A 9,888-nucleotide genomic window follows, 5' to 3' on the forward strand; every position below is an offset into this window, starting at 1 on the left:
GTTTGAACTTTATTTTATTCAAGATGATTTGTAATACCAGATACCACTGCGTGGTGCTATCTGATACACATTTATGTAGAGATAATTGAATTGGGGTCTTCCTCTCACCTTGAACCCCCTCTCCCAGATATGCTACCCAGGCAGAAACCATACTCGGAGTACCCTTAATATAATCTGTTTAATATGCAATGAATGGTTTTGATAATAATGAGCCATTTTATTGGGGCGAGACCCTTTGGGAAGCAGGGCCCACCCAGGAAGCGATATAGTTTTCGCTATGATCTCTTGTGTTAAGTAGGTGAATTTTATGTTTGTTTGTTATACAAACTCGAGGCTTGTGGAAGAACTAGAATACAACAGACTATAATTAAAACAGTAAAAAGGGAGGCAACCTACCAACCGGAAAATAGAGGGACACTTGGAGGAAGAGTGCTCAAGGGACTGAATGAGACCAATGGGTGTGGGATGGCAACAAGAGTGGTGAACAAGCTGGATACAAGCTGCAGCACAGTAAGAGGGTTGAGGGCTGAGAAGAAGAAGAAGAGGAGGAAAACGGGAATGAAATGACGATGGGGGGGGGGGGGGGGTGGAACCTGAAAAGAGGGGTTGAGGGAGAGGAGAGAAATCAAATAGCAAATACCTGAAAAGGAAGGATTGGGCTTTGGGAGGATTAAAGAGAGCGTGGAAGATGAGTATGGATGGAGGATGACTTAGAGGTGGTGAACAGCCATATTGAAGCACTGGAGGGAGGGATGAGATTGAATACATAGAGGAAATTGTTTCGCCAGTGAGAGAAAAGAAGAACAAATGAGTGCAGTTGAGCCTTGATTTTAGTTGTCGTGAAAATCAAGCTCAGACACGACTTGACCTCTGGGTAGGTTTAATATCATTTAGATCTGTAGTACATCCTGTAAGAATACATGCATGCAACAGGCATTAAAATCAGAGTATTTCATGAGCAATGGTCGATTCAATATAGCAATGGTCCAACAGAGAGGACAGTCAGCGCAGCATTTAGGGGCGTACATACCATTCAAACTACAGGACTATGTCACAGTGAGTTCCGCTGGAGTGTCCGCGCGCCCCGGTTGTCCCGGGTCTTATAGACGCCCCTTCTGTAGCGAGCACACCCTGGGTTCACCTTGGTATAATTTCACTACATTCTCCCCGCCGTTAGGACTATACTGCCGCTCGGCAGGTTGCAAGCAAGCATCAGCAATAAACGAATGGGTCACGTCAATCCACGTCAGTCGGTCCACCCGTAGCGGTCGGGGCGGCGAACTTCCCTGCCAGTTCGTGTTCGGAATCTACCGGGCACGGCGACCCCAAGCCCGGAGTCCCCCGCGTCGGAATAGCCGCCGGAGGTGGGAGTCGGAGGGGGCGACCCTGCGCCTTCGGGCACGGGAGTGGGGGACGACGGGAGTAACGGTGGTAGTTCCATAGGGGAAGCTTCGATAGAGTCCATAGACTCGTAGACGGGTTCGTCGATATCCCGGTCGTCGTCCCCACATGGGGCGAGATGGCGTACGGAGACAGTAGACTCGCGGCCATCCGCCGTTAACACGCGAGCATGCTCGGGATTAGCCTGGAGGACCTGCACCTTGTCAACAAGGGGGTCGTACTTGCTAGCGCGAACCGCTTGTTTGAGATAGGCGGGCCCCGGTTCAGCGAGCCAGCTGGGTAAAGATTGGATACTGCCGGAGCTTCTAGGGTGGTGGAACAGTCGTTCGTGAGGAGTCTGGTTGGTGGCAGTACATAGGAGAGCCCGGATCGAGTTTAGAGCGGCAGGTAGTGACCACGCCCATTTATCGAGGCCTCGGCCGAGGGTCCGAAGGCTTAGCATGACGGCCCTCCATATAATCCCATTAAAGCGTTCGATCTGCCCATTCGCTTGGGGCCGGTACGGGGTGGTGTAGCTCGAAGCGACATTATGCTGGAGCAAGTAGCCCCTCACCTCCTGGGACAGGAACACCGCACCCCGATCGGTATGCACGTAGGCCGGATACCCGAACATAGAAAACAAATTCTGCAGGCACCGAATAACCGTGGCAGCCGACATATCCCCGCACGTGTAAGCAAAGGGGAATCGGGAATACTCATCGACGATAGTGAGCAGATAGCGAGAGTTGCTCGACATTGGCAGCGGCCCTTTGAAGTCCATCGCCAAGCGCTCCCACGGTCTAGTAGCCCTAACGAGTGTCCCCATAGGAGGGTTATAAAAACGCGGTTTGAGTTCCGCACAGATCGCGCAATCACGGCAGATGCGGCGGATGTCCTCAATCGAGTACGGCAGATTGCCCTCGCGCACAAAATGCGCGAAGCGCGTTACCCCGGGATGACACATAGTGCCGCGCAAGTGGCCGGCCTCGATAAGGCGTCAGCGACCAGGTTATCCTTCCCCGGGCGGTATTTGATGGTGTAGCAGAAGTCGGCGAGTTCGATACGCCAACGGGTGATTTTCTCATTCTTAATGCGCTGAGCATGTAAGGTGTCGTACATAAACGCAACACTCTGTTGGTCCGTGACGATTTGGAAACTCCGCCCAAGCAGATACGGCCGCCATCGCTGAATTGATTCGACGATCGCGTACGCTTCCTTTTCGACAGACGAATGCCTCCGCTCGGCGGAGGTGAGAGTCCGCGAGAAGAAAGCCACAGGGCGGCCTCCTTGGGAGAGAGTCGCCGCTATCGCATGATCCGAGGCATCACTCTCCAAAACGAAAGAGGCACTTCCGTCAATCGTCGCGACAGCGGCGCCAGCGATGTCGACTTTAAGGCCCTCGAAGGCCGCCAGGGCGGCCGGGCCCATGGGGAAAGTGTCGCAGGCCACGAGGGGGCGGAGCTTTGCGGAGAAATTTTGCACCCACTTTGAGTAGTGGGCGAACAGCCCTAGAGCGCGTTTCAGCGAAGCCCGATCGCTAGGCGGAGCCATATCGAGCAAAGGGCGCAGACGCTCCTTATCCGGAGAGACGGAGCCATGGGTCACGGTGTACCCCAAAAGGTCTACCGTGCGTAGAGAGTAGCGACACTTAGCCGCATTCATGGTTAGGCGATATTTCCGCGCGACCTCGAGGAAGCGTTTCAGATTAGCGTCGTGATGCTCCTGGTCATACCCACAAACCGTAAGATTGTCCAGATAGACAAAGACATCGGTCAAATTCTCCTTCGCAACGAGGTCATCCATAGCCCTCTGGAAACAAGCGACTCCGTGAGTTACCCCAAAGGGAAGTCTCGTGAACTGGTACAACCGCTGACCCGATTCAAAGGCTGTAAAGACGCGATCAGCCCTAGAGATGGGGACTTGATGATACGCACTACGCAGATCGAGAGTGCTATAAACGGAATACAGGGCCACCTGGCGTACCATGGCGTCCATCCCCGGTAAGGGGTAGGCATCCAGCTGTGTAAAACGATTAATCGTCTGCGAATAGTCGATTACCATGCGCCGGCGGTGGGCCTCACTCCGCACCACTAAGACTTGGGCCCACCACGGTGACCCACTGTGTTCTATAATACCGTCCTTTAAGAGCAGGGCCGTTTCTTCCGCAATGAATTGCGCGTCCGCGCGAGAGTAGCGCCGCGATTTGACGGCTACAGGGGTACAATCAGTGGTCAGGTTGGGGAACAGTGAGAGTGGCTCCATGTCCATTTGAGCGAGGGCGCACACAGCGAGCGTGTCCGGCCCTCCGAAGTCTATTTCCAAACGTCCATGCCGCTTAAGGAAATCAAGTCCTAACAGAACGTCAGTGCATAAAGCAGGTAATACCATGAGATACACGTCCGGGAACGTGCGTCCCTTTATCACAAGTTTCAATCGACACGCCCCTTTTGTGCTCAACCGAAGTCCCTGAGAGGCCATGAAGATCCGGCGGGTTGTCCCGAGAACCGGCCACCCATGTTGATGCACGAGTCGCTGATCGATAAAACTATCCGTGGACCCCGTGTCAATCAAAGCTTGCGCAAAAACGCCCGCGACCGTGAGCGGAATGATGGCCTGCGCAAGGCCGGCAGACCCGGCAGGTATTGTACCGGCCGGGCGAGAAGATCGCGCCTCGCGGGTGGATCCCACGCCGGCTGCAATCCTTCGGGCAGCGTCGGCAGGTTGGGCCTCAGCAGGAGCATTGAAGTCAGTTGGCTCATCAGCAGTTTCATTTGCCAGAGTGGGTGTGTGTTGGTCGTAAGAGCAGCCGCCAGATGGCGCTCGAGTCACGTGAGAAAGATCTCTGCCGTCTGCAGATTCATATGCCAAAGTGGGTGCATGTAATTCGTAAGAGCCGCCGCCAGATGGCGCTCGCGTCACGTGAGAAAGATCTCTGCCGTCTGCAGATTCATATGCCAAAGTGGGTGCATGTAATTCGTAAAAGCCGCCGTCAGATGGGGCTCGAGTCACGTGCTGCGTTTGCCGCACTTCGAGAGGAGTTTCCAAAGCAGGAGCATGTCGCTTGTTTGAAGTAGGCGTTCGAACGCCAGTCAAGGTCGGTCGCGCTGTGGCCGGTCGCGTTCGCGCCATTTGTTTCGGCGGCCCGGTGTATCTCACCAAGGTCGGGCGTGTAGCCAGAGGCCCGCGAGAAGGAGAGCGGCTCTTCAAAGCCGAGTGAGGCGCCCCGTCCGGCGCTCGATCCGTTGGCTCCGCGATGAGCCCATTCAAGGTCGTGCGGGGACGCGTGCCCCGAGCGGCCTTCCTGCAGACCTTTGCAAAATGGCCCTTGGTGGAGCACAGGTGGCATGTAGCCTCCCGGGCCGGGCATTCAGAGCGAGGGTGCTGCCGATTCCCGCAAAAATAACATTTTGCATACCGGTCAGGCCGTGGCCGGGCAGCAGCGGCAGCAGTGAGGCCGGAAGCGGAGTCCGCTTCAGGAGCTCCCAGAGACTCGGCCGTAGTGGTCGGGTCCTCCTCCGTATCCTCGGCGGTAGCCCTCTCCGGTCGCGCGAGTTGCGAGGTCCCCGCCACGACTCGTGGGTGATCATATGCGGTGGATTGTTCTCGGGCATCTGTGTATACGCGTGCCAGCCGTAGTGCCTCTGTAAATGTCAGATCCGCGACCTCCAGGAGCCGGAGCCGCAAGACTCCAGAATTAATTCCGGAGATGAATGAATCTCGGAGCAAGTCGTCCTGCACCTGCACTTGCTCGTGGGTCCGGACGTCCTGCACGCAGTCTGCCAACAGGTAGCGCAACTCCTGCGCGAAGCGATCGATCGATTCAGATGGTTGCTGTCGCCGCTGAGAGAGTTGATGCCGGCCGTGCACAGCGCTCCGTGTCTTTACGTAGAGGCGCTTCAGCTCGGCTAGAGCCGTAGCGTACGTCCCAAATCGAGAAATGTTCCGGAAAACGGTGTGATAGACCTTCGACTGTAACACGGACAGCTTTATCGCTGCGGTGGGCTCTGTTTCGTGAGCAGCAAAGTAATTCTCCAGCGTTTTGAGCCAGTGAGTGAACTCCGATGCTGATCCCTCAGCTTGAGGGTCGGCTCCGAGAATCGGTAACACGATCATCTTGTGGTCAGCCATTCCAGCGATCTAAATGATATTAAATGTCGTGAAAATCAAGCTCAGACACGACTTGACCTCTGGGTAGGTTTAATATCATTTAGATCTGTAGTACATCCTGTAAGAATACATGCATGCAACAGGCATTAAAATCAGAGTATTTCATGAGCAATGGTCGATTCAATATAGCAATGGTCCAACAGAGAGGACAGTCAGCGCAGCATTTAGGGGCGTACATACCATTCAAACTACAGGACTATGTCACAGTGAGTTCCGCTGGAGTGTCCGCGCGCCCCGGTTGTCCCGGGTCTTATAGACGCCCCTTCTGTAGCGAGCACACCCTGGGTTCACCTTGGTATAATTTCACTACATTAGTATTTCAGATTATCACTTCCCATCTCCTTTTGCATTTCTAATATAGAGAGCAGCACTGAGTTTGCTTTCGTTTCATTTGAGGTTGTCTGTGCGTCACAGCAGTCCCTCCACCCCCCCACACCTCATTTTCTTTGTCGTCAACATCCCGATAGATGAACAGTAAAGCAGAAAAGGAGAAGAAAAACAAAATCTCTCCTTGAAAGAGACCACAATTGATGTTATCATCTAAGTTTTGGTTGTGCTTTTCTCCTCGTTCATGATTATAATCTTGATTTGATGATCTTCCATCCACTTGTACATGAGTGCCTGTTGTCAATTTTCTATCTATTTATTTATTTATTTTGTTGACGTCTGTGCTGCTGTGGTCATTCACTCCAGTGGTATCTTTACAGCGGAGCTCTCGCCTTACGGTTCTATGAGGTGCACCAAGCGCATCTTATGATCTTGGGTTTTATAGTTTTGCTGGAGCATTATACCATTTGAGTTGATGCACACTCGAGGTAACACTGCAATGAAAGGCTGTTTTCTCTGTGGCTAACCAGCAAATTTGCTTCGCATTTTTGTTCTGCTTTGCAAAGCCAAAGGGGAAAAAAAATTAAAAATGTTTGATGCATTCGAATAAAGACTCTACCTTACTTTAAAGGACAAGCCTGGTGTTGGCTTAGCGGTTAGGGTGCTGGCTTGGGATCCGAGGAACTTGGGTTCGAATCCCAGTCGATCGCTGAATTAACGCCAGGGGGGTTGACTCAGCCTGTCATCCTTCCGAGGTCGGCAAATTGAGTACCAGCTTGCTGGGATGAATGATCCCGGTGTGTACCCCGGTTTAGAATAGGTACACCGTATCCCTGCGCATCCTAAGAGCGTGACCAAGGGTTGGTGTCAGGAAGGGCATCCGGCCATAAAAACATTGCCTCAAACAGGGAGCCATGATTGTCATGGGGCCCGCAAGGCTAACCCCCGCTCTAGCGGGGAAAATGGCCTTAAAACGATCATTCATTCATTCTTTCATTCATTCATTCTTACTTTAAAGGACAAATCGATGATCAAAAAAGACGACCTTATCCACAGGAATGATGTTTACTCTTGTCAGGCGGAGCAAGGAGCAGGCAGCATTCTCTTTCTGCCTCGAAGCGGACTTTGCAGGTGGAGTGAGGGTCGAGAGTTCTGGAAAAGGCTACCTGCAGCTATGGAAGAGACAAATACATCAGTTAAACCGTGTTGGACCTGAAGCAGCGTCTGCGATTGTCGAAGCGTATCCCTCGCCCCGACTTCTCTGCAAGGTATTCTAATAGACAACGCATAGTGGTTGTGCATTTTTAACACCGCTTGAACTTTGCTTGGGCCCAGTTAGAAGAATGCACCTTCCTTTCTAATTTGAGAATTTGGATTGCTTCACCTTCTCGCTTCCTCATGACTGCTGATGCTGTTCGAACATTATTTTTCAAGCTTGTATAGATGTTTGAAACGTCAAATACCTACCAGGGCAACCGATTCTGGCTGTACAATTGTCAAAAACTGAGGGAATGAGCCTGTAAAATCGAATTTTAAAATGTGCAGTATTTCCAATCGGTTCATAATTGCTTCACCACTGTTTCATTTCATCGGTACTTGATGCGAACTTAATTTGCGTTCAAACTAGCAGTTTCTTAATACACTCAAATGACCTGCTGTCCCTCCCCCATCCATTTCCCACCTCCCCACTCCCTTTCTGACTTGACTACAGGCATACAAGAGTTGTGCTCGTGAGCATGAACGTGTACATCTGCTGGCCAATTTAATGGTTCGTCGTGGAGAGGGCGTAACATCCACGTCCCGGCGCGTTGGATCAGAACTCAGCCGGCGTCTCCATTTGCTGCTCACAGCACGGGATCCTGACCTAGTACTTGATTCTTTTAGCTAGCAGCCGAGGTAATTGCTTTTCTTAATTTAAAACGGTTATTTTTTTTTTTTAATTGAAAAAAGGAAATTAAGGGGGAATAGAAAAGAGGATAGTGCCATGTGGGAGGAGTGTAGAAAAGAGGATAGTGCCATGTGGGAGGAGTGTAGAAAAGAGGATGATTGTGCCATGTGGGAGGAGTGTAGAAAAGAGGAGAGTGCCATGTGGGAGGAGTGTAGAAAAGAGGATAGTGCCATGTGGGAGGAGTGTAGAAAAGAGGATGATTGTGCCATGTGGGAGGAGTGTAGAAAAGAGGAGAGTGCCATGTGGGAGGAGTGTAGAAAAGAGGATGATTGTGCCATGTGGGAGGAGTGTAGAAAAGAGGAGAGTGCCATGTGGGAGGAGTGTAGAAAAGAGGATGATTGTGCCATGTGGGAGGAGTGTAGAAAAGAGGGTAGAGCCATGTGGGGAGGAGAGTAGAAAAAAGGATAGAGCCATGTGGGAGGAGTGTAGAAAAAAGGATAGTGCCATGTGGGAGGCGTGTAGAAAAGAGGATAGAGCCATGTGGGGAGGAGAGTAGAAAATACGTTAGGAGGAAATTGAGAGTAAAGAGAGGAAGAATCTATGTGAGGATAGGGGTCCACCAAACTCCTCTTTTGGGGAGGTGGAGATGTTTTGTCACCTTCATAATGTTATAAAGGTCCTCTTTTGTTACTTTCATCCCCTCCTCCCCTCCTCCCCCCACCCCCCTTCCAAAGTTAACCCTTTCTTAAAAAAATTAATATTTACTGATATAATATTTTTTTGGGTGAAATCCTTTCTGGGTTATTTTTCAGGAAGAGTTTTTCTTTTTGTGAAAATATCTCGGGCTCATGATCAGATTAAGCGTAAACTGCCAGTAACGAATTGATAACCACACTAAGCTATATCCAGCCAAGATTCCTGCACTGCAGTTCTGAGACCAAGCTGGGATGATGCTTCCCTTATGTTAATTTGCATGTCATAAGGTGTTTAAAAAAAAAACCGCTTTCTCATCAAAATGTTGAAGTCTGCAAAATGGTTTGACAGACAAGATGAAGTGATGTTTCTGGCATGAGGCCTTAAAAACATGAGAGGAAACCGAGGTGTGTGTGTGTGTGTGTGTGTGTGTGTGTGTGTGTGTGTGTGTGTGTGTGTGTGTGTGTGTGTGTGTGTGTGTGTGTGTGTGTGTGTGTGTGTGTGTGTGTGTGTGTGTGTGTGTGTGTGTGTGTGTGTGTGTGCGTGCGTGACCGACCGTCCATGAGAGAAGGAGTGGTCGTGATGTCATGCTTCACCAATCAGAGGGATATAGTAGATATATATCAAACGTTGGTATAAACTTGTCAGTGGTTTATGGTGGCAATCGCAAAGTAATTGCCATACCAAAGGCTTTACAAAAAGGTACGTGCTGCCAACTCACCTAACAATCAGCATTTTTGAGGAGAGAGTGCGCGGCCAAACCCTGTGACTTGGCATGCATTGGTGAAGGGAGATTTGTCCTTAAAATTGCCCCTATTAACTCCAGAGAGAAAAGCGCCACCACTAGATGGTGCCGCCGTCAACCATTGTGTTCTGGGAAGCAACTTCCCTGAAGGTCAACGGCAGTGTTTCTGATGTCAAACGTCCTGTGTTGTGTGTGATCTTCCATAAGCTTCAGAAATTGCAGATAAAGAAAAATAGAACATGGGCTCTAAGAAAAAAAAAATTGTTTCAGTTTGGCTAATGGTTTGCCAAAACTAAAAAAAGGAAATCTCAGAGAAAGGTGTGTGTCTGTGTCTATTTATATATTTTATTTTGAGGCCAGTCACATCTCACCTGTAATTGGAGAAACAACAAATCTGTGCAACTAGGACGACATAATTAATTCACCACATGGCGGTTCTTTTCAAGTAAAGCTAACATAGGTTAAGAACTTGACCTTTGCTATTTAGAACTATTTTTTTAGAATAGTTTTTAGAAACTATTTTCGAACTATTTAGAACTTTGCTATTTTAGTTAAGAACCTTTGCTATTTAGAACTTGACCCAAGTTCCTCCACAGCTGCAGGAATTTACGTGCAGCTCATGCAAGATAACCTCAATGCTGCACACCTTTGTCAGCCATCGTACCAGTTTGGAAACTTGCTTACTGAT

The 9,888-nt window shown here is 50.1% G+C and overlaps 1 protein-coding gene across 1 annotated transcript in view; it reads left to right on the forward strand.

Moving 5' to 3' along the window:
• The window catches only part of LOC137433839 (structure-specific endonuclease subunit EME1), a 39,567-nt gene extending 30,050 nt beyond the window's left edge, over nt 1-9,517 (forward strand). The window contains exons 9-10 of the mRNA XM_068126230.2: nt 6,953-7,142; nt 7,586-9,517. Of these exons, the coding sequence (XP_067982331.2) occupies nt 6,953-7,142; nt 7,586-7,762 (367 nt within the window). The 3' untranslated portion in view covers nt 7,763-9,517. The remainder of the gene's footprint in view (nt 1-6,952; nt 7,143-7,585) is intronic.
• The last annotated feature ends 371 nt before the right edge of the window (nt 9,518-9,888 follow it).

Source organism: Myxine glutinosa, chromosome 10 (genome assembly GCF_964187855.1).
Source record: "Myxine glutinosa chromosome 10, kmMyxGlut1.1, whole genome shotgun sequence".
In the NCBI taxonomy this organism is placed as follows: domain Eukaryota; kingdom Metazoa; phylum Chordata; class Myxini; order Myxiniformes; family Myxinidae; genus Myxine; species Myxine glutinosa.